This window comes from Ischnura elegans, chromosome 6 (assembly GCF_921293095.1).
Source record: "Ischnura elegans chromosome 6, ioIscEleg1.1, whole genome shotgun sequence".
Lineage (NCBI taxonomy): Eukaryota > Metazoa > Arthropoda > Insecta > Odonata > Coenagrionidae > Ischnura > Ischnura elegans.
Window position 1 is genome coordinate 34,969,192 of NC_060251.1, and position 26,237 is coordinate 34,995,428.

Genomic DNA, 26,237 nt, shown 5'->3' on the forward strand with positions numbered 1-26,237 from the left:
ATTTTTTTTAGATCCGTATCTGCAGACTCCATAATTCTACAAAAGTGTATGGGATCTAAATACCTAATAACTGTAGATAATTTTAAAAAAATGTTTTGAAAATGCCTTATTCATATTTCTCGTTATAATTTGTGAAAAATACATAGATAGATAGAACATTTTAATTAGATTGGGCCATTTGCCTCGTTGGGGCACTCTGAGAATGCTTAAAAATTTAAAAAGAACGAACTTCTTTATCTATATTGAAGGTAGTAACTATAACGCGATTTCCGAAAAGTAATTATCACTGACAACAATCATATGAAACACAGTATTTTTTAACAACGTGATTCAGTACTAATTATGTCTCTGAGGTTGCTTAAAAAATTAAGGAGAACGTACCTCTGAATCTAGATTGCGGGTAGAAATTATTCTGTGATTGCCGAAAGAATAATAGAATTATTTAATAATTATAAAGTAATTAATAAATTAAATAAGTAATTTCATTAAATCAAAAATTAATTAAAAATAATTCAGCAATTATGAAACTGGAAGCATTTCTTTTACATCTGTGGTAAGTTATAAATAATTTTATCATGTCATGAGGCATTCAATTCATGAAGTATATCCCCAAATCTCATGACTTATGTACCCTACATCATTTTTGTGCATGCAGAACATTTCAGAGTTACGAATATAAAAGCAATCATAACGAACCATAGATATTTGCTTCGACAAGCCATTTAAAATGAGACTCCGTCGACGAAAGCTCCATATTATCGTCTTTTACTGAGCAAGGTTTTGACCATATGAAATCTGTCGTAATGCTCAAACGTGTAAGAATGTCCCAGTAGCAGGTTGATCTAATTTTTAAGCGCACAAAGCAGATAGTTAAATGATACCTCGAGTCGAAATTAATAGAGCCAGGTTTCCAAGGGAACGATCAAAGCATGAATAAACATTACAAATTTCAAACTGAGTATCATTCGAACATACAAATTTTTTACATTAAAATCTGGAAAAAAACAACAGACAAATCCCAGAGTAATAATCTTCTGCTATCATAAGAATGTATGCATAAGAGGCTATATCCTGAGGTTACTGACAAACGAAACTCTAGGAAATTAGGGTATAATTGACTCTATAAGTATTTAATTACAACACGATTAAATAAAGGTTCATGTAAAACGCTGGAAGTAAATTGAAAAAATAAAATTAGGCTCCTCGGGTAAAATATGGAAGATTTGTGGATGCACCTAGATACTGCTTCTTGACAGTTTGATTAAAAGACCACAGGCTCTGCACGACGCTCAAGTTTATAATTTAGCTCTAATATACATTCACAACCCATATTAGGGTCATAATTTAATGTAATTCTTCTTCCGCTTACGCAACAGTTGTATTTAGGAAGATTCTCATTTGTCTTTTCCAACTCGAGTCACTGCATACAAAAGACGGATATCTCATTAAATTTTCACGCACTCATTCACGAGTAAAGTGGGCAAATATGCGAGACACAAGATAATAAGAAGCGTGAGAAAAGGAATAGCTATTTAGAAAGAAGCATTAACGTTGACAAATGAGGGCTGTTTTTTTCCTCACTCGCAATTGAGGAGAAGGAGGATCTTCACCGCAGAATTTTAATGTCCACCTGTAATTGCACATTTAAGAGTAATTACGGACGCAAAAATACGTGTGGGGAATATCAAAACAATGCATAGCAAGGAGTACTCACTTCTAAATGGTAGGTTCACGCTAGTTCCGTTGCACTTTAGCAAGCCTGGTATGAAGGAGTAATCGTAAATAAGTTAATAAGATAATAATCCTAAAGGAGTTTTATTTTTTGAAAGTTGTGGTGGAAGGTATTAATGTTAGTAAAGTTGGACATTGCAATATATCCACCGGTTTAATTCAAACACGACGCGTTTCGTTGTTATAAACAACAATAATGTTAAATGAAACACTTATTTGTAACAACGAAACCAGACGAGTCATATGAAAATCCAGTGGAAATATTACAGCATTCAATTTTTATAAGTTAAAATTTTTAACTCTGAAGATTATCGAACCCAATTTTACGATTGAAATCAATCTCTGATTTACTTGATGGAGATTAATGAATAAAATGGAATGAGTGTACTAAAAAGTATTATTATATATATTATATTATAAGCATTATTATAAAAAGTATTTCTCAATATTCGCCTCGCGTTTAACCACCGCAGTCTCCTATCGCTAGAAGATTCTCACTTTTTTGTCGCCTCTCGACACTGACGCCTTTTAACACCAACAAAAGCCCGTCTCCATGGAGAGGAAAACATGGGCGAAGTTGCAAAGACGAGGGAGTTCTTGCCGTCGCTAATAACCACTCTCATGCAACGAATACCTCCCTTTAATGGATTTTGCGGCCAAGTTCTCCCGCCCCGTGGCTCCTTTGACTCGGGTCCTTACTCTTTCCCCGCACGAACTTTTCCCCTCCTCCTAAGGAACGGCGAAAAACCTAACGCACGGCTAGGCCTTGAGAGCTAGGAGAATTTAGGGCATTTTTAAAGTATACAATAATGTTTTTGCCAATCGAAGGTCCAATGAAACATTTTAGTATAAAAAATATAGCAATATTGCAGCCCACTCAGATATTTCCACTGAGTTTACTGGTATTACCATACCCTCCCCTCGTACTGAACAAAAAATTCATTAGGATTTAGAGCCCTGGACAAGATGTATTCCCTACGCACGAAAATACGATCGTGAGTTGATTAAGTGTAAAAAATAAAAGAAAATATCTCTAGGCACCTACTGATTTCTCACAAAACGTTTTGAGAGCGGATATCCCCATTATATGTTTAAACTGTTTAGTGAAAAACCTCATTACCTGATAAATTTCACCCAAAAAATCCAGGTCGTTTCTATTTCTCCAGTCATCACACACCTTCCAGAATTAATTTAAATAACATCAATGGACGTAATGCTCTTGGTCTTATGGAGTGTGTCCTAGAACTCTGGATAAATATCAATAGCATGAAATCCATGTATAGCCTCCTACAACAAGTTTATCATCGTTGAATCTAGTAGGGTTTCATTTAGGGCTTAATGTTTTATAAACGGCATTTTTATTTCCAGTGATTTTGGTCAATGAGAGTCGTAGTGTTTATAATTAGTCCAGGAAATCCAATCCCCACCACCAACTCCTTACACTCAGAGATATTTGGATGGGTCACAAGTAGGAAAAGTGAACGTGTTGCAGGCGGATAACTTTTATTCAACTAAATTTCTTTTTCTCATTCCTTCCTCCTACCTCAATATCGAAGTTAATATTACATTCCTCAGCCCATTGCACATCAAAAGCTAAATCATCAAACACATCGAGCAGGTACCATCGTGCACTTCTGTGAGAGCATTTATTTTCCGCAAAAAGCAGACTGGGGATTATGTAAGGTTTTAATTTTTCCCCAACTTTTGCAGCCTTAATTACCGAATAACTGTTTCAGAATTACCATTTACTGCTAATAAAATCCTGAAAAAACATTATTTTCAGCAAAAATTTGGAAATTGCGGGTAGATAAAGACTGGTTTGAAAAAATATTCGCCATTATAATTGTTTCGGGGAGAAGGGAGGGAAAGGATCTTATGAATATAAACAGACGCTTTTAACATTCTCTGAGGAAAGAAAAAATGATTCATTAAGAAACGGTATAATTATTCTTGTATTTTTATTTTCATAATTTTCGTTAATGCTTAACTGTAAAACTGGTTAGCATCGCGGAAGCTAAAATGCTATCTGGCCACATATCTCTGAGCGGTCGCTTAAAATTAAAGCCATTCGCTTACCTTCACCATCATCCTACAGACCGAATTATAATAAAATAATTACAAAAAAAACAATAATCTTATCTTTGGTCCAACTTGTATATTCAACGGTGCCAGACGAGATGTTGTGGAACATGATACGAGGATTAGTAAAGAAAATATTTTGCTATGTCCACTTAGATTCTTGTCCTGTAATTTGCAAATCGATCCTGCATGCCCTAACAGAAAAGCAAAGGTGTGACTGAGGGATATATAAATCCGTAAATTTCTCATTTCCTCAATGGCCGAAGTCGAAGCAATATCATCTCTCAATAACGACTTGAGTAACAAATGCACTCAGGTTCCTCTCACAAGTCATTGTGTAAGTAATTAAAGCAAAATTAAATCAGCAGACTTCGTACTCAATGGAGTCTCATCCAAAAGTGATTTAAATACATCTAAAGGTCTATGAAGGCCATCAACGTTGTAGAAATCTGACAGCATACCTTCAAACCTCATTGCATAGAGAGAAGTCATATGAATCGCACTGACGATTTCGTTTTTGTTTCGCTTTCGATGGTTAGTTTTTTATGATTACGTAATCATAAATTCATCAAAAAAATATAAATTTCGCAAAACATTTTTAGTCTTCCATGTCTCCCAAGCAGCAGGGAAAACAATTTCTCATTCTGTTTTTAAGAAGTCTTAAACGTCCAATTTCCTCGTTTATATACCAGTATAAATGTATGTCATTTTCATTATGGAACTATGACAATAATATATTTTTTACATCCATAAATATTCCTGGGGTAATCAAAGAGATTTCAACACTCTTACCGCTTGATGAGCTGGGCAATTCTCCCTTCAAACTTCTTCATCGAACCATCATGGAACTCCCACGTTACGACCTTGCCTCCGGACGATTCTCCATCAGCCAATGGCTTCCGTTCGTCCTCCGCCGATTATTACACCTTTTTGCAGCAAAACCCCCTTGGGGTACCTACCTCGCCCCCGTCGCCTCTTCCATGACTTGAATCTTCTTCCGCCGGCGGCGGCACTGGCGCCTTTTTTTCCTTCCCTTTTTATGGCCCAAAATTACAAACACAGGAAATTGCGCGTCGCAAGTATTCTCCTACCGCAGCAATTCATTTGACGAAAATACGCCTCATCACCGCCAAATTAAATGAAGAAAAGAAATTCAAGAATCTAAGCGCAATCAAAGAAACCTTTACGCAGAGTCTCTTAAAATTAATACAGCTGCTTTACCTTCACCTCCCTCTCCTAAAAACCGAATTATAATCAAATAGCACCACAAAAACATACTGAGATTCAGCTATCTTGATCACAGAAAATCAATTGCGTGACTAAGGAATAAATAGATAGATAGATAGCTGAAGTCTAATATAGATAATTTTTCAATAATTACTCGAATAAAAAGTGTAAAAATTCCGGTCAAGTTCTTACTCAATGACCTCTCGTCCAAACGTGATTTATACGCAAAATCTGTACGCAATTCGGATCTATGCACAAAAAGGTTTTACAGCGAAACTCCTAATACGTACACATACAGGGAGGTGTTTTAGGAGGAAAATGCAATAAATACTTCAGGAGGTGTTAGAGGAGACAATTTTAAGCAGATTTTTGGTGATAAATATGGCCTGGTTACACGATACATTGATACGTACGGGTTTATGCCTAAATGTATGAACGCGAGAATGAACGCTAAAATGCACCGTGTAACCACCCAATTTGTGCGAATGCATGCACAAAAAATAAAACCTGTTCTAATTTGATTCAATCATTCGTACATGTTCCGAAATCACCAATCTACCAAAATCATTCACGCCAACGGACATTAACTTGTACGTGTTGATGTACCAGGCCTTGAGTTACTGAGCTAAGGCAACGTAAACATTGTTTTTGGGTGCACTTTTCAGTTACCATGAAAGCGTTTTTTTTGTATCCATCCTTGTTGACATTTTATTTGATACTCGGCATTTTTAAGGACATTAGATAAATAATTAGGATTGGATAAAATATGTGCGATTATAGTTGTCTGAAACAGTTAACCTCAAAATGGGTGAGATTGCGCAATGCTATTGTTGGTACTCGCTCAAAGCTCTCGGTAACCTAAGCTCAAAGATTTGTGTCGAAAAGTCTGGATATCCAAGAAAAACCGTTTTCATGGTAACTGCAAAGTGAATACAAAAAAAATGTTTGCGTTGCCATGGCTGAGTAACTAAAGAGTTGCGACCCCATGTTTATAGGACAAAAAAATGCTTAAAGTTGTCTCACCTATCTCCTCCTGAATTATTGTAGATTCCTCCTGAAACGCACTGTACTTTCATGATTATCACTCAAAATACAGCAGTATTAGCGTACTTCGTCGTCGTTGGATTCTTTAATGTTTTTCTTCATTCAATTTGGCGGTGATGAGGATTATTTTCATCAAATACCTCCTCGGGAGGAATAAACACCCTGAATACCTTCTGAAACACCCTGTACATCAAATCCCTACGATATATTTAGAAACAGCCATCTTCTGGAGAGACACGGAAGACATCATCCTAGAACCTGCACTACATTTCCAAGCCAGACGAACACGATTGATTTGAAGAGAAATTTTTCAGAACGGATAAGTACAGGAATTCGTTTATCTTAACTAACAATTAAAGATTTCAATACATTCTTCGTTAAAACTTTCGCGGGTGCTCGTCATGTTGAATTAAAACTTTTAGGCTACGTCGCCGCGTCAGATTTTGGGTGGCCCCAACGTTTCCCGACCGATGCTGGTCGCTTTCTCAAGGGAATCTGTCCCTTCAGATTCAGGAACTGTCAGAATCTGTCCCTTCAGGAATCTATTGTACAAAAGACATAGCTGACTGCTGGGGATTGCCTGGATGAGAAGGACTTTTCGCTTGTTTTCTTGAATTTTAACCCTTTGCAGAGCAATTTTTTTCATAATTCAATTAGTCTGGTCCAAATTGTTTTTTTTTTTAGGAAAAAAGAAAAAATTGACAGTATTAACAATGTACATTTAAAACTTAAAATGTAGACTATTAATCCTGTCAATTATTTAGTTTTTATTTTAAGTGAAAATCCACTGGTTGTAATATTAAGCACATTCAATCAAAGAGTTTATTCTTTGAATTTTTCAGTTTGTTTAAAAAATGATGATAAGGCTAATCGTCGAAATGCGATGTTATTATTAATAAACCAGTTGACAGCACAATAAGTTTTATCATTTTATTCTGCATGCTTTTCCGCCATATCTCGCCAAACACAGCTGAACTCATCTCCTGAAACATTGCCCTTGTATAATCGCAGCGCCCTGTGATGCCGAGCCTAACTTGACGTTGGACCTGATGCTAGCAGTAGGTCTACCGTGCCATCCTCGACGTCGAACCACAAAGGGTCAGGGGCGCAGCTAGGAATTAAGGCTGGGGGGGGGGGATTTAGGTGCAACTAATACCGGGGTGTGTGGGGGTATGGAATACCCATAGGAAAATCGGTAGGTGCGAGATTAATAAATTGCGGAATTTTGAAATAAATGGTTCAAAATGGTGAGTTTTACGGCTTTCTGAGGGATATTTTATTAATCTTTACACTATTCTATAAGTAATATCAATCCAATTAAGCAAAATGGATTGAACTTAAAAACTTCTTTGAGCTCTGGGGGGGGGTGGGGGGGGGAGTATATCCCCAAAACCCCCCCTCGCTGCGCCACTGCAAAGGGTTAAGCCCATCCTTAAGCTAGGTTTATTGATTTTATCATAATCGAGATCTACTCTTGTTTCCTCTCGTTTTTCATCTGTCCACAGCACGCACTTTTCGTGATTTCACCATCACCCGTCGCGTTGAAATATGGTTACCCGGCGAGTAATCTCAAGATTATTGAACTCTCTTCAGTCCCCGGCGGCAATTTTTCCATGCAATAATATCTTTTTCTCGTCATACGCCAGTTTTTTTTTGCTGAAAGGCGAATGCCGCGTCATCCTCGGGGGCAGAGGTGGATGGAAATGACAGAAGCAAAGGAGAATCTCGCTACTCATGAAGCAGATTGCATCGTAGCAAGCCCTTATAACAAAAAACCTGAAGGTCACGGTCCCAGGTGTTACCCTATAGAAACCTTGAGTAATACAGAGAAGATTAAAAACGTGCTGTTACTAACCCACCTAGCATTGAGTCAAAAGAGAGAAATATATATACTATGGAATTGCTGTGATATGGAAATGAATAGGTATGCATTAGAAAATAAAGTTAAATACACCAACGGATTTTTTCCTGCAGGGCTTAGAAAATAAAGTATTAGTCCGTCATCCTTAAGATTTTTTTATTCTAATAGACAAAAATCCGTACATTCTAGAGTAATTATGAACTTAGATTAATTTCCCCACGACTTCTCCATAATACTGGGAAGAATTTATTTGTACAAATAGGCAAAAATGTGTAACTTTACTATTCTTGTTTTAAAGTTCTGAAATTTTGCAATGAAATATTATGATCTCTGGCATCAAATTTGAAGTTAATTTTCCTGATTGGGAATGAAAATTTGCTTGAGAAAATATAATGGATGGATTTTTTTCATATTATAATTCAAATTATATATACATTGTGTCTTACATCACAAATACGCCAATATACATACTTAAATCTAAAAAAATATATATCGCATATATCGGTGTATCAATCATTAAGCTGCGCCGCCAGCACTAGGTCTCGAAGGGTTCGAGTCTTTTCTAGGAAGTTTTTCCTAAGTTCCATCTTCCAGATCCGTAGAGTACCGCGACCCTGAATTCATTGGGGATTTTGTGAAAATATCTATATAGATAAAAAATCAAATGAGAAAAGTAATATTAGGACTGCGAAAATTTGTTGAAGAAGAAGAAGAAGGAATTATATTATTCAAGGAGCATTTGTTGGTAAAAATGTTATTCTCAGATTCTGATATTAATTTCTACGTGGGTTCATACAGATTAACCTAAATATCCTATATCCGTGATTTATACCCATGTTCATAAATAAGTCTTAAATCATATAATTTCTTCATTCCATCAATTTTTATTTTGGCCTAAAAATAAATGTAACTGATTAATATATTGTTATAAAAAGTTTTAGCTTTTAGACGAGACAAAAACTACGGCACAGCCACTATGTGCTGAAGATAGAGGAAATTGTGATTCAAGGTATATCTTTTTAGAAAAAATGTGAAGAAAATAAAATGTTAATAAATCGCACAATTTGTTCCGAAAAACGGTCTCATAATATTTCGTTTGAGGTGAAAATAGCCCCATACAAAAATTTTGATCGCAGTCTAAGACCCTAAGGGTCAAAATTTCACTTAAATAAGATGGAATGTTCAAAAAATAAAGCGAGCGTAGGAGAAGTAGTGTATAGTAGAATTCCTTCAATGGTAGTACGGACGTTTTACATCATCGATCCTGGGTCACTCTGGATGCAAGAATGTGAGATGAAAAATAAAATGAGGAAAGAATAATATGAGTAGGTGGCACATGTAAGACCGGAGTGGCGAGAGTACATCGCTCCACGGCAACGATAACTTCTTTTTTTCCCCCCTCGGTCAAAACGCCTTCCGTGATTCTTCCGTCTCCCGTTATAAATTTTCCGCGACGGAAAACGTTTTCGAGTCGCAAATTAGACTTCGCGGCCACCTCGAAAGCCTTTCATCACGATTAATTGACATCCTGACATATTCACCACTCCGGATGCTTGCTTCAATGGGAAATAGGGAGACGCCTCTATAATGCCGGGAGGGGACGACAAAAAACACCCGCTGGCCATAATTTAACTGTTTATAAGAGGCGAGACGGAAATTCAAAAGTCACCATTAATGTTCGTGCCGTGGTACCTACCTAATCCTGTCGCCGTAATTCAGTGTGAATAACGGCGCTGGAAATACCTTGCATTCATGACTGCAACGTGATGCGGCAAATGTGGCTAACATGCGCTGAGAATGGCTTTATTGTCCGGGAGACCTTCTTTTGACGATGAATTTCGGACATCTTCCAGGTGTATGGAATAGGCCATTGAAAACGTTTGAATGATACTTAAAGGGAAAGAGTATGGTTAGCAGGGAAGGAGGATTAAAAGCATTGGATATACCTATACATGGATAGAATGGAAGCGAATAGTTTATACATTGAATTGCAGAGGATATTTGGGAGGTGATAAGCCAGGAAGGATTCTTGAAAAGCTACATGGGTCATTCAACCTGAATTAAACAAACTTTTAACTCTTAGGATCTCATATCTAATATAAATAAATGAATGCTATATTTTGATAGTAATTTCTGCATGGGTTCCTAATTATCCCAAAACTATTTTGCGAATAAAAAATTTGGCGTCATTTACACGCATGTTAATTATCCGAATTAGTGCCAAATAACGAGTCTAAAATCATATAATTTCTACATTTAATTAATTTTTTACTAAGCTCTGATGTAAATTTAACTTATTATAATATAAAATTCTTAGAGCCTAAAACTACGGCACTGCGATCAATTTTTAAAGAGATAGAAGGAATTATATGCTTCAAGGCAAGGAAATAGTTTTTTGGTCAAAATGAGAATGAAGTTAAATCGCAAAAAAATTCCGAAAAACGGTCTTAAAAATTCTATTTCATGTAATTTATACAGATATTTTTATCACAATTTAAGACCCTTAAGGTCGCATTTTCGTTGAATTAAGGTGTAATTTTCCATATGTAAACTGACCTTAGGGAGAAGAATACCATAAAGCCTTTAATGATAAGTATACGGGTGTTTCAAATCGCTTCTTATGTATCACTCTGGACAGTGGCGCAGCGAGGGGGGATTTTGGGGGTTAAACCCCCCACCCAGAGCTCAGAGAAATTTTAAGTTTGATCCATGTTACTTAATTGGGTTGATATTACTAATAGAATAGTGTAAGGATTAATGAAATATCCCGCAGAAAGCCGTAAAAACTCACCATTTTGAACAATCTATCTTAAAATTCCGCAAGTTATTAATATCTCACTTGCCGCTTATTCTGGTGGGTATTCCATACCCCCACACACCCCGGTATTAGTTGCACCTAAACCCCCCCAGAATTAATTCCTAACTGCGCTCCTGACTCTGGAGGCAGAATGTGAGAGAAAGACAATGAATCAAGGCATACGTAGAAAGAGAAACAGTAGTTCAGTCGTAACACACGCGTACAGGAAATCGAGGACTATCGATCACATAAGATGCCATCGGTCTGCGTGAGTGACTGGAGGCAACAAGCGGGAACGATGTTCGATTTTTTCGGAAGGCGAGAGTAAAAAAATTGTATCCTTCCTTGTTGTCCGACACGCATGCTATGCCTAAGCACAGGTTGTTTCCCGCAAGTAAACCCTGTCATTCTCGCGTAATAGTTAAGGTTTCCTTCTTCGACTTCGTCGTTTCCTCGTGTTCGTTCAGCTGAATCTCCTGTTTTTCTCCCCAGACAAATGTCAGAACGTCAGACAGTCTCCTACCGTTAAGCTTGGCGTAGCAGGAAAGGAGTGAAAAAAGCATCACTCCACTTAGCATATAGGGTTCTTCGGATAAGAGAGAACTTCCGCTTCATCAATTACCAAAAATGTTTTATTTCATCATAAAGTGCACCTTTTACAGATGTGAACAAGTGCTATTCACCAACTAACAGGCTAAACCTTATCTGCTCAGCAGGCATTGGGGATTCATATTCAGAACTGGTTATCCATCCATCTAGCGTCCCGATATCTGGTCTAGTCTAGCTTAATGCCTAAAAGGACGAGCTAAAAAATATAGGTTTACATATTTCATCTCTAGGCAACACCAATGTAAGACTTTAAATTGGAAAATGCCTTTTAAAAGGCTTTCTTTGAACATAATTTCAAACTGACCTTCGCAATTAAAAAAAAACCAATCGTTAGGTGAGTGAAATCTAAATCTTCGCTATTTGCGGCTAAAGAGGATTTAAGGAAGTATAAGCCAAAATGGGACCCCGATTCATGTCTTGTTAAATTGAATATTAATTTAGAAAAAGCAGATTCTCTTACCACTCTTATTATTCCTTCTATTTCCCTTCTGTATTTAGAAAAGAATTGTGTTCTTACGAGGACTCAGAGCTCTCGGTAGACCGGTATTTTGTCTTGACTTATTGTTTAAAATTTAAGCTACCCCCTTGATATTCTACCAATATCAATCTTTTACCTATTTTTACATTGTGTTATTTACCCTATTTTTCCGCCCCCTCAGGGATATTCCTTCTCTTCTTCCGTTCAAGCATATCTATATACTTATGCCCACAGCCGCTCATCCCGTGACTGGCTAATTTGTCAAATCAGATTTTCTCTCCTTTGAATGTCAATGATCTTTTCTATAAACGAACGCCTAAGGTAAATCATCGAAATTAATCCAAAAATCTTATTCTTTCAATGATAAAATCAAACTCGAGTGACTATATTTCGTCTGTCAATTAAGAGTGGATCATTTCACTTAAAATGAGATGATTAAACAACAAAAGAAATTTAAATAAACCAATAAGCTATTAAAAAGAAAAAAAATACAATTGTCTCCATCGCTTCCGAAAAATCGAGGTAGCCGATAATAATTTTCTAACGGGCTAAGAAATATTGGAAATCTGTCTCTGAATTCATTAGTAATAAGTCAAGGAAAATAGTACGTCAAACGGATTCTGACTCTCATGAAGATGGCATCCTTCCTTATAAGGAAGAAATATGCGAAACAAAATAAATCTAAAGCATTTTCCGCTTTTGAAATGGAAACGAGAATACGAAGGTAATGAGAGGGGGAGTCAAATGATTCAAATACCCTAAACAATGACGTTTGCATGAGAATTAATCTAGTGAGACAATGAGTTCAAGGCTATCGTGATTTCGATCTTAATGTACTGCATAACTTTAATTTAAGACGCGAAAAAGCTATTTTTACCATTTGCATAATCTTTAGGATGCTTTTGATGGTCTTCAATTCCCTATTCCTCCCAATTCAACTCTTCAATCAGCTAATCTTTTCATATTCATGTATTACTTCTGCGCCTTTCGATATTCAACGGACTATCATTCATTCTAAATAGTTTCCCACCTCTCTCAATGTTCCTCCTTTTTAAAAAAAGCCTTAGGAGTGAAATTATATCCTCAAGTATTGTTAAAAATCATTTTTTAAATTTTAACGCAAAAAAAACCTATGGAAATTTTTGCTTTTCCGTGTTAAATGAAAATATGATGATATTCTTGGATTAACATGGCTAAGGAAGGCCGAAGGCTATAATAAACACAATATTAAGCTTATTTTGAGAAAATATGAATTTCAACACAGTTTACGAGTAATTCTTCTTTCGCCACTTTACCTCAAAAGAAATTTCAGCGAATATATTTTAGTATTGTATTTAGAGGGCACTTCACATTCATTCGACCAGTCATATATTGTCTTTTCCTGCGCGACAAATTACTCGCTTATATTCTTGAAAATTTCAGTGTATGTAGAGTTGATATTTGTTAGCATTACCGGATCAATGCAAATGCATGTACTATACCAAAGATAAAATACTGAGGAAAAATGAACAATTAAGGAAAATGCTGACTAGAAAAAATCAGTTTTTAACAAGTAACATGCAATGAAAAATGTATTTTCGGTGACATGTTATTTATTCAATGTTTACGCTTTCATCTTGAAACGTCCAGGGAATATTAATCAGACCCTAGCCAATATTCCCCTGTATATAAAATATTCAAATTTTTATTGCAGATATGATCATTTTAGATATATAAAGTTAGATAAAGATAAAGATAGATAAAGTTATCATGTTGATCACGTTCGATAACTTGATTTATATAATTTATTTGATTTATTTGAAAATATTTAACACAAAATCAACAGTTTTAAGCGAGTAATAAGTTACCAATACAGACTGGTCTAAAGGGAGGTATGCGATCTCTTACAGACAGAGCAGGTAGTGTTCGTTCAAGCCAACGCGTGTTCCCCCGACGAAGGCGTAAATCTTCAAACCGCATCTACGCGCCATGCGTCAGCATGTTTAAAGGCCACGAAGCCGGCAATAACTTCCCACCTTCCCACTTCCCTGCGGCCGTAAGAAAATCCCATTTTTCGACGCGGCTATATCCGCGAAATCACTTTGCCCGAGCGATTCCGCATATTTCTCCGCCCGCAAAACGTTTACATCGTCCCATCGCGACCGCCTATTTATCGCTTGGATGGAAACGAAATTCGTGGGCGGCGGAAGAGGGAGGGGGAGGGCTCACAAGGCTTTGCCTAAGATATGCTCAGGCCGTAACACACTTCGATGTTGGAGGTCAGATTAAAGATCAGGGTACAAGGGCGTACCCAGTATCATAACTAGTGGGGGGGGAAGCCATGGTCTAGGGGTGGGCAAGCCATGGTCTTGGGGGAGAGGGTAAGCCATGGTCTAGGGGAGGGTAAGCCAAGTTGTGAAATTTTAGCATGGAAAAGGTGAATGAAACCAACATGTTAAGAAAATTATAACAGCGCTTTTTTAGTTTATGACATGGGTCTCCAAAATACGGCCAGCGGAGGGCTTTCAGCTGGCCGCGCACTCGTTTCAAGTAGCGCGCGGTTCTCGCTCGTTTAACTCTGTGAGACGCCGCAAGGAGCATTGCAGCGCTGTACTGCACGTCAAAGTCGCCTTCAACTGTTCGTAAATAAGAAATACGCCACCGGATTCTTCAGTAGACGTTCGTATCGAATACTTCAGTCATCAGCAAATTTGCTATTCGGCCCGCGGGGCGATTCGGAACTTGGAATTTGGCCCTCGTGGCCCAGTAAATTGGAGACCCCTGGTTTATGAGATTATTTCCTTACTAATACATATTATTTTTCGTGGGCTTGAAGAAAATTTGTTGAATACTTTCGTTTCAATTCAGTACTGATTTTGATTAAAGACTTGCGATTTTTGCTTCTAGAGGAGGGCAGCTTCCCCTCCCCCTGGCCCTCGCTGGGTACGCCCATGGCAGGGTATGTACTAGCTATGCTCATTATAGGAAAGAGAACTCTGAATTTTAAATTTCATTTAGGTGGTCATGGAACCGAAAATTTTTATTTTCAAACGGGAGATGAAAAACCATCCCCAAAACCTGCAAAATAATTGAAAAGTGATACCCAAATTGTATGCGCTACAACGGTAACACAACTCACCACTCTCTTCATGCTTTTCGCACGCGTGGTTTAAAAAAAATTAACATAATGGACGACATAAGTGGATTTTTAAATTGAAGTAAGGGTACAACGAGTATGGGTAATTAAAATGTGCACTACAATTTTTGCCGCAGTATCGCCACTTCAGTGTGGCTAAATCATTTTGACATCATCTCTTGATTTCTCATTATTATTAGTCAAAAATCCTAAGATTTGTTCAACACAGCTCTCCATTTAGCTCTTCTTTCGGCTAGCCTTTTCACTTTGACATACATCTTCTCTTTTAGAACCTTCATAACACCTACTATGTCCTTTATAAGTCATTCGGGGCCGTCTCTTGCCCTTCTTCCCTTCTAAAATACTAAAATTTGTCGACTGAGAACAGTGTCACATATCCGAAATTTTCTCAAAATGAAATGGTGTTGAATTCTACCAAACAGAGCCCAATTGTATATTTCTTTACGAAAAATCAGGGGACGTACCTGCGTTCAAATCGGGCAACGGATTAGCCACCCCTGTCGTGGAAGATACGGTTCAAGGGCTGAGATGATTTTAAGCACATCCATCGCCAGTCTCTGTCGCTAAGTGACCTGTGGTGAATACGGTGTGGAGTAGAATCGTGGGTGAAAAAATAGGGATGAGTAAAAAGGGGATGGAAAAGGCATGAGGCATAGAAGTGGTGTGAGGTTGGCCTGGGGAGGGTCGGCCTGTCCGGCATTCCAGCAGTGCACTCGTGCGGTTCCCAACCTAGCCATGACCACGACCGACACCCCATTTTCTCCACGCGCGTTTTATGCCCGCATCATTCCTATACAGTATCCGCTGGATGGATTTCTGATTTCACGGTTCCTCAAGGTCTTACGAGGACAAATTAAAACGATACTTGTTGGTCATCTGCTCTTATTTTTTACTCCCCCTGATTTTCCAATGCGATTTTTTTCGCTATATTGCTCGATTTTTAGCAGAACAACAGATGGTATAACGGCAATCGTGGTGTAGAAGATTCCGCGGAGGTTGCTCCGCCACGACTGGTTTCGGTCCTTTCATGCAAACACACGCAGAGGAATCATTTGATGGAATTTCCTCGGCAGTACAGTAGTTGAAAAAAACATTAATTCCCAAAGGCCGTGCTCTTTAGCGGGCAAGCTATTATCTATTGACGATCCGTTTTTTTTTGCTTCAAGTATTCCGGTCAAAATTAATTTTTATGAAAAAATAAATAATTAAAAGGATTGATTGCTGACCATTTGAAAGTTCTCATTTTATGTTTACAATAAAAATCCACAATGTACAACTCAACGAGCCTTTACGCCTTTATTAAAATTAAAAAGAAGAACTTTGCCCTTTCACATTAACATTTATTGACAAATTTACGACCATGGTTTCAACGCTAAACGTCATCATCAGGTGAACTCTATAGAGGTCCATCACATCCTTTTATACCAGGCTAGGAGGGGGAGGGAGGAAGGTAACTAGGACTAAAAGAATGTGATGGACCTCTGTAGAGTTCACCTGATGATGACGTTTAACGTTGAAACCATGGTCGTAAATTTGTGAATAAATATTAATGCGAAAGGACAAAGTTCTTCTTTTTAATTTAATAATGAATCGCTTTCACCAAGTTACGCCTCAAACAATCAACTTTACGCCTTTTACGGTGGCAAACTTTTTCATCTAATACTAAAAATTTGACTGAAGTAGGAGCTTATCCCAGTTATATATGTATACCATAACCGGCATTTTGGTGGTCCAAGTCAAAACATACGGGAATAGACGCTGACATTGCTTTTCAATCCCGTTTTCCCACGCCCATCCCCCTTGTTTTGGTTATCCGACTCTTTTTGTGAGCTTTTCACTTCACGTCACTATCCCAGACTCCGCCTTTTCTGCGCAACATCCTTCAAAATTCTAAAGGTCGCGAATGAGCTGTCCTTTTGTTGCTTCCCAGGAATATTATTTTTTTGCTGGCGTAGGACATAAGTTTGTTTACTCTTAAGCACTCAGCTTAACATATTATTTCATTCGATGGACGAGTGCGACCTGCGAGCCTTAAGAGTTGAAATCTTCGTCGTCATCCTATGTATCAGAATATCTCTTTAAAAAACAGGATAGCTGAAGGGTTCAACGACTTCGAATGATCAAACAAAATTTTGTCTTGAGGAGATATGTGTGTCTCCGACGGTACTCAACATGTTGTAAATTAAAAATATAAAATATTTATAACCGCCAAATAGCTTTTGTGTAGAAAAGACATCGTTCGAGTGAATCGAAGGAACGTTTTTTTATAACGAAGAGTTTAGTGCCCATATTAAAAAATTGATGATATATGATAAGGTTTTGGTACCTTTTTAAGATTTGCATTGAATATTTATTTGTAAAAAAATTAAATTTGGAACACATGATGAAATTGGGGGGGGGGGGGATTATTGGACTAAGTTTGAGGGCCAAGAATCTACGAAATTTATAGAAGAGGCTTTTGTAGTTAAGATATATGCTCTGACCTGAAATATTATTCATTTATCAAAGTTATTTATTTTATTTGTTATATATGATACGATATATATTTATCCTATTTATTATATACTTATCATTCAAGTAGTAAAAAAATTAATCTGTGGAAGAGCACGAAGTCGTTTAGTCAACTTCCACAAATTTGAGCCGGAAACCATTGAACGTAATCATTCGTCATGATATTAATGTGACTCAATGTTGTTTACGTCAATTTTTATTCATAATTTTACTGCTTAAATTATTTTGAAATGAAATATTTACAAATGAACAAGTTTTTGTCATTAGTGAGACAGCCGCTGCAGAAAACACGAGGTCGCAATATGGCGTATTTGTATACTTAATTGCCAATGATAGAATTACGATTTAATATGAAGTAGATTTCCTTCCACAAATTTTCGTTGGACATTATTACTTGAAATTCTGCATGCGCAATGAAAATTGTGTGTCAGATATCAAAATTTTGACTTATGTACATTCACTAGCTTGACTTCATGATAATGAACCAGTTCGAATAATGGCAAATTCTGTCAACCATTAAAAGTTGCAACCTACAAAGGTTCAATTTTTCCTCCGTTTTCAATTTAGCTTTGTTTCAAGGAATTTTTTAAATGTAAGAGGGAGTGGTGCAGAAGTGGATACCCTGTTTTAAATTATGTTACAACTATCTTGTTTTCTAATGGAATTTTTCTAAATTCATGAAAAAAACTCACAAATATAATAGCCTTTGTAACAGCTTTTGGTTTTATGCAAAATGTATCGTTTACTTCTAAAAAACAATAGTAAATTATAACTTGACACTTTGATTAGATATTCAAAATGCGCTGGTAATGCGGAAACATTTGTATTCTGGCTATAATACTATGGCAAAGTGAAATATTAGTCATCTACTCATTATTCTTTGAAAAACAAAGCAAAGGCTTAAAAAATAGCAATTTTGACTAAAATGCTCACTTGCAAAAGTCACAAATGTTGTTCTCATTTTCACAACTGGCGCACAAAGTATGTTATTCTTTTCTCTTGGGGAAACAATCGCTTTTATCATGGATTGGTCATCCCAACTTTCCCATTTACGCGTGGCCTTGGGGCCAATAATCTTCATCGGCATCTGAAACTGGCGAAAATGTTATGTAGTAGACATAACGCATTTAGGTGAGGGAAATGTGGAAACGTTTCCACATTTATCCCAGTATTATGCTTCCTCATTACCAGCATTGGCATACTGAACTATGAAGTTAAAACTATGTGACATTTTCCAGCTAGTTAATTACTTAATTACACCAGACTGTAGCATGCTTTATGCTTATCAATAACTTGTATAGCACTTAGAAATGCCTTGGTGGAATAGGTGTTTAAATTAAACTTAAAAACTTACCTCAAAAGTTTTACGAGTGAAGAGATAGTTGGTACAAGTATTTCACAGACAATAAACCATGAGTTGACTGTCACCGCTCCTACAGGCTTACTTAAGAAGCAGGCCAAGAAGTTGATGCGGTCACCGCTAGCCTACATTACCTCCCAAGCCCTAAAAGTTATGCCTCCACATTACCAACAAGCTCCCGCATTTGGACCAGTCCCTCTACTATTTTCAAATTTTCACATAATTTCAATGATTTTTTTTCATCTATCCGTCTAGCTGAACGAGAAATTGGAGCCAAATTACAACGCAATCACCGAGAGGATAAACCGATTGCCTGTGCCCATTGAGCTGAAGGCTGATATGGTGGAGGGCGTGGAGTTCTGCCGGCAATTCTCGGTGAGTTACTTACTTGCAATTTTTTGTCTATATTCTGAAAATCAACACAGTGAAGTCATACATTCTAATGATGTATCCTGAAAAATTTATCAATGACAAAAAGATTAGATAATTTGGCCCCTCTTAAATTGGTACCCGTAATATTTTCTTAATTTAAGGAAGAATTTCGCGAAAATAGTGTCCTCAATTATATTTTCTTGAATTATTACCATTCTCTTGACATTGAACAGTGTTCTACATAATAAACTAAAGTATACTATCTTGATAATTGTGAACGATATACAGGCATTAATAATATTTTCTAAATTTCAACAAGTTCCAGTAAGCGACGACTAGTTGGCGTAAAAAAATCCTCTAAAACCTAGAATCAATAATTGGATTTCGATGTTAAGAAAATTTCTCACTCAACGGGAAAAAAACATTTTTTGAGGATTAAATAGCAAACTTTATCGGCATGTAGATAATTCTATATCAAAAGTTGTTGAAGTAACGATATGGCGCATTTGGTTAGTTTGCAATGATGGAATTTGTCTTTGCTACGAGGGTCGTTCAATACGTCTTTAGAAAAAGGCATAAAAAAATTATTTGGGTCATTGTTTAAAAAATAATTTTCATTATAGTCTTTTTTCAGTAATAAATTTTTTTAAGGATTTTCCAATTTCCTTAGGAGTTAAGCCCTCCAAAAAGTAGAATATCGAGATCTCCTCAAAATAGGCATTGGTCTGGGCGATGACCTCTTCCATAGACGTAAACCTTTGTCCGCAAAGCCATTTCTTCAACTTTTGACATTATAAATAGTCACCGGAGGCCAAATATGGTGAATACGGTGAATTTAGTAGAAATTGAACCTTTATTTCAGTAATTTTGGCTATTGACTCTGAACAGGTGTGCAGACGTGCATTGTCTTGTTGAAGGAAGGCATTTTTCTATATCACAATTCCATTGTTTTAGCTGTTACTTTGTCTCTATAGTGTAGTGATGAATCCATATTTCATCAAAAGTTATGAATTGACGAGGAAAATCCTCAGTATTGCGAAGGAAAAGCGCTAAAACAGCCTTAGATTTGACCACACGATTGCGTTTATTCTTCAATATGAGAGAACGCACTAATGTGGAATTAGAATATTTTTAATTTTTCATGATGTTAAGTCAATTCCATTAAGTCGCGCCCAAGACAACAAATTATATTAAGGAAGTAAAATGAGCAGGGTTGGAAAGAAATAGGTCTGAAGATGGACTCACCCTGCTACATTGGAAGGAAAGACCATAAATTTAAAATTAAGTTTAAAAAAACAGAAAACAGGCATTTTGAGAAAATCCTTCCTACATAGAGGAATAAAGGAGTGGAATGACCAACCTGAAGTTATTTTTAAGATCTTCCCTGCAGATGCAAATTTTTTTAGGAAGAAGTGTGCATCACTCATTGATTAATTACATAGTGGTTTAAAAGGGGGAGTGTGAAATTGGGTCAAAGTTCATTTTTTATTCGTATTATATTAGAATTAATGTATTTAATGGATTTTTAAAAATAAGTTTATTGGGACAATGTTAAATTCTTAGTTGTATTAGATTCGAATTTGTGTATTATTTTTACCATGGATATCTATTCTGTTTCTAAACTTTGTATTAGATAGATAGAAACTTGGTATGTACACATTTGTTATTCATGTACATCTAATGCTGCGACCAGGCAATAGCCTACTTGCAGCAATGTATAATAATAATAAAAAAGTACCTTGGAATAGGGGGCCGAAGCATATCAATATTAGGGCCGCAGTGCATTGAATGAATTCATGCTCCCAAATCATTCTGCATCAAAGAGATAGGAGTCCATTCCGAGTACATTCAGCTTGAAGTCTACCTCCAAATTATCGCAGAGGCCCCACGTCATTTGATAAACCCTGGAGTGATGGAGAATCATATGTAGCTCGGCGATCCACTCCGTCTACGCAGAAAAAATATCTCTCTTTGGTTCGGAACCTGGAAGGCACTCTAAATCCGAGAATCATCTCGGGTCGTCATGACCGTTTTTCTCACCAGTGCACAGTCGAGTTCCGTTGGGAACGAGAAATATCCTTGACCCAAATACTTGAGGTAAGCGTCCCGCGAGTCTCAAAGAATGAAATTGAGGGTATCAGCGAAATTTTCCGAAAGGATGCCCTTTTAAGGATTTCAACCACGGAGTGAAAAACCCGTTGCATTACCAGTGCACCCATCCCCGTAGGCAATCAGGCATTGCGGAGATCGTTCTTCGATTATTCCCGCTCTATTTCAGGGTGGCACGTGCTCCAGCAGGGCCCGGGGAGCAATTGCACGCGCCATGTTGAATTCATCTCCGCACGGTCCTGCGGAAAAACGATTTTTATTCCGAGTCTTGTCTTCCTGGAGTTGTCACTTATATTTTTGGTTTCGGTGATAAATTTGAAATCCCCTCTTAATAAAACTGAGCACTGACAATGTTACTGCGAGGGTAGATGGGAAACATTGAAATTTAAATCAGTACACACAATTGAATGAAGTACTCATCTAACGCAAGCCAGCTTTTGCCGTAATTACGGTGTGCTAACAGCAAAAATAACAGGAAATCAGGCCTTTCCAAAGGCTATAGAAATTTCCCAAGCAAATTTTTACTATTAAAAAATTGTTGATGAGAGAATATGTTAAATGGCTGTTTAAAAAGGTGACTACGGAAGAAAAACTGGAAGAAAACGGCAAAAATATTAGGGAAGAGAGGGAAATTATTGGAGAGGTACTTCGTATTTTGGAAGACTATTATCAATAGAGAGAAATATGTAGATATGGTCTCTGAATACGGGAAAATGGGCTGACTACACCACATTCGCACATGCCTAAGACAGAAGTGATAAGTCAATCGAAAAGCGAAATTCAGATGCATCTCATAGACTAGGAAGTCTAGACTAGGATTTCATGGAATGCTCGTCCAGTAACCCATTTTATGAAAATACTCTTCTCTTGCGCTCCTTGCAGAGATCATATCTTTTGTGAATTTTCGCGGAAGCGTGTTCATATTCACTCGTTTATGCTAAGCATAATAATTTTTTGGGAAAATAAAGTCATAATTATGACTCTATTTGTATTTTAGCAAGCTTTAAACTATCACAAAACCAATGAAGAAACTGTAGATAGAACTAAACAGTTTTGATCGGTTAGCATTTACAATCCTTCATTAAGATTCCGGAGAAGTCAACCTCCACAAAACAATTACAGCAAGTTAGCATGAAATGAGAAAAAATCTCAGCCCAAGGAAGTCAAGAGCACCTATTCCGTGGTTAAAATCGATTTACCGTCACCTTAACTTCTCTGGCTCTCAAAGTATCACCACCTCCACCTTTGAATTAAATGCATCCATTACACCGTTAACAATCTGATCCAGGAAGCATTAATTCATCTCATATGAACGTTTTTCGAGAGGAATTCAGACTTGTTCGTCATCGTCATCACGCGTGGCATATGGCGGCCGTAGCTCGAAGAGCATGGAGTTTTCCGAATAACGGTAAATTCTCTTCCTTAATGAGTGCCTTAATGGTTACTACCCTCATTTTTTCATCCTATGCGGGGTACAACCTTTAAAAAGTAAGAAAGCAAAAGACCGTCTCCTGATATATAATTTTGAGCTAATTTTATAAATGTTTTCTTGAAAACATCTACAACTCTAAATATACGATATGGTTATATGAATCGATATTCTAAAAAAATTCACCTGTTTATTGTGTAACATTTAGAGGTCGCTCTAGGTCCCTGCATGCAATAGCAATTTTTTTCGGAGTCGATAAAAATCATCATCTATTTAGCATAAAGAAAGCACTTATCCATTTCCACACATCTTTATTTCTACTGACGTGGGTTTTAGTACATAACTCCATTAAAAAAACCTTGAAAATGACATAATGTGCCGAAAACTGAATCGGAAGAAATAAAGAAATATGGAAATGAACAAGTGCTTTCATTGTGTTAAACACGAAAATGTTGACATAGGCCTACCTGGTACTTTATCCGTAAACATTCCAAGATGACAGCGTAAATTTAAAAATGAGTAATTCCTCGCTTCAAAATACGGATTGAGCGAGAATAATAAGTTTTTTTTAAGCTCCACGTTCACAAATAGCAATGAGCCATTCGGATAACGGTGAAGTTCCCCAACCCCCAAGTTGGCACCCTTAATCACACCCTCATTTGCCCAACTGACAAAGCGGAGAGCAACCTTCTGTTTTTTTTTTACAAAATGAAGAAGCAAACAAAAGACCATCGTCTAGCTAGCGTGCACGCACTGCTTAAAATAGCTCTCGAGTTGACGCCTCGAAGTCAACAACTCCCGACCACATCGAATGATGGATATTACCATTAAAATTATAACGGCGTGCTTTTGTCTCTTCCGCACCCTCGTTTGTTTTCTCCCTGGAGGTTTCTATGGAGACGATTTGAACTCGAACGGAAGGAGCTGAATCACGCCACATCGTCTCCACCTTTCTTCATAAGCGTCACGTCTTTCACTTTGTCCATACGCAAACTCATTCCGTGTTCTCTTCATTCTCTCGACAGATGTGCCTGCCGGAGACCCGGAAGGACAGATTCCAGCTCACGCATGAGTTCACCAAGCCTATGTCCTTCTTCCGCTGCTACAAGGTGAGATATAATTCGCTATCGAAGAATGTCTCATTATAGAGGTACTTCGGGAAATACGGAAAATTCGGGTACATAGTGGTGGGTATATACATCAATGGTGGAATTCACCATGAAAAAATCACGCGACTAATTCGGGATACCCCTAATGATTTTCATCATCATTACTGGTCAGCAATCCTGCGATTGCTTTGATGCAGATCTTTACTCAATTCTCTCATCACCTTATCTTTTCATACCATCATGTAATGATATAAAAAATGAGAGGAGTATTTGCCACTCCTTAGGATAATATGTGGTGGATTCCCCATGCCTTTCACATCGCAGAACTACAGCCGTTAAAGTAAATGTTACTACGCCCGTAGTGGTTTTTGTGTCGCTGTACCGACCCAGAAGGCCCCAATCGTCCCGATTGCGAAGAAGAGTTGCTGCTTCCTACCCCGGGTGATGAGAGGCATAATTGTTGGCGGTCTCCAGTCGCCAAGTCACGGCATTATTCATGGTTTCAATACCATTTAAAAGGCTTGACTCACCAAAGGTTAGACCAATACCCCCTCAGAACGCCGCGCCGTCGCTTTTTTTTGTCCACGACGGCTCATTCGACGAGCGAACTCGCTTATCACGCAGGTAACCTCTAAATCATGTCGACACCCCATCCGCAACCCCGTGGACGTACTCGGGGGATTTAAGCTGAGCCGCGAGCCGAATGATTTTCTCAAGGCAAATTCTCTTGGTGTACATTTGCACCCGCAAAAAGTCACTTGTAACATGCCTAGCTGTAGTTGGTAGGTATATCGTTGGTTTACTGACTGAAGGACCTCGGACTCAAATCTTTAGTGCTGTATGGTATTTGGAGGAGGCGACCGACAGCTGAGGTCATTCACGCTATGAGGAAAGGAAGGGTGGAGAGAAACCCGGCGTCGGCATTAGCCTGCTCATAACGAAAGGCGCCAAGGAGACCACGGCATAAAGTCCCATTCCAAGGACGCAGTGTTGCGCTAGAAATATCCTCTAGATTGTATTCAAGCAGTGATCGGGCAGTCTATGAAAACTTTCTGACACAGCTGGAATTTGAACTCGAGACCACGAGGTGGGAAGCCAACGCTCTAGCCACCATTCCAACCCGATCCCTCAAATCTTTAGTGGACCCTTGCGACTCCCACCAAATAAACCCTCTAAGCGGGAGGTGGCCTAGGGAATGAAACAGTGGCGCTCTATCCTGAATTTGTGAATTTTTGATGCCCTTGGCTAAGTGTGTAATGAGCTTTAACCTCACCAATCCAAACCAACTTACGCGTTCAATCATTCGTGGTGTACCGGATATAAAGCATGGCAACTCTTTAAGTACCCCCCCCATACAAGGGCGTACCCAGGATCATAACTAAGGGGGGGGGGCAAGCCATGGTCTAGGGGGAGGCAAGCTATGGGTTTTATGAGATTATTTCCTTGAAAAATAGTTTTATTTCAGTTACAATTCCTATGCTTATATAAATACATACCTATCATTTTTGTGGGTTTAAAGAAAATTTGTGGAATACTTTCGTTTCAATTCAGCACTGATTTTGCTTAAAGACTTTTGCGATTTTTACACCTAGGGGGGGGGGGGGGGCAGCCCTAGAAGCCCTTTGCCCCTCGCAGGGTGTGCCCATGCCCCCATATAAAATATAATCTAAATCGCTGGTAAATACTGGCTGCATTTATAGGTGATCGGTTCGTGAAATGAGAAGTTAATTCACAAAATTATCTTTTTACGCACATATTGCAGTGAAATACGATGTTCTATTTATGCTAAAAGAACCAAAATATTGACCATATAAATTATTCTATTATTTTAATAAGGGATATGAAGTAGTAAGGCAGATAATTTATGATCTTAAAATACAACTTAATCCTAAAAGTAGCTCACATCTAAAGTTAAAGTACATGAGGATGTCTCCTGGCTTATCAAAACCCTTCAATTAATTCCTTCAGGTTCAATAGTCAACAGTGGCGCAGCGAGGGGGGGTTTGGGGGAGTTAATTTATTAATAATAAAGAATTTTTAAGTTTAATCCATTTTACTTAATGGATTAGTATTAATTATAGAATGGTGTTTTGATAAATCAATAATCCCTCAGAAAGCCGTAAAACTCGCCATTTTGAACCATTATTTTAATTTTTTTCTGGAGAAGGGCCCCCGCAACTCCTGCTTACCCTGGTAAGTATGCAATACCCCCACACCCGTAGGTATTAGTTGCGCCTAAAACCCCCCCTAGCCTTAATTCCTAGCTGCGCCCCTGATATTCAATCTTGCCCTTTTCATATTTATTCATTTCTGTACGATTAGTAATATTGAATGGTTTAGCCTCTGTTCCCTACTGCACGTGCAGCAAGAGTCTAGAGTGAATGT

At 37.7% G+C, this 26,237-nt stretch overlaps 1 protein-coding gene across 1 annotated transcript in view; it reads left to right on the forward strand.

Moving 5' to 3' along the window:
- Positions 1-26,237, forward strand: part of LOC124160692 — a 176,598-nt gene that overhangs the window by 142,728 nt on the left and 7,633 nt on the right. The window contains exons 7-8 of the mRNA XM_046536668.1: positions 19,089-19,208; positions 23,769-23,852. Coding sequence (XP_046392624.1) covers positions 19,089-19,208; positions 23,769-23,852 — 204 coding nt within the window. The remainder of the gene's footprint in view (positions 1-19,088; positions 19,209-23,768; positions 23,853-26,237) is intronic.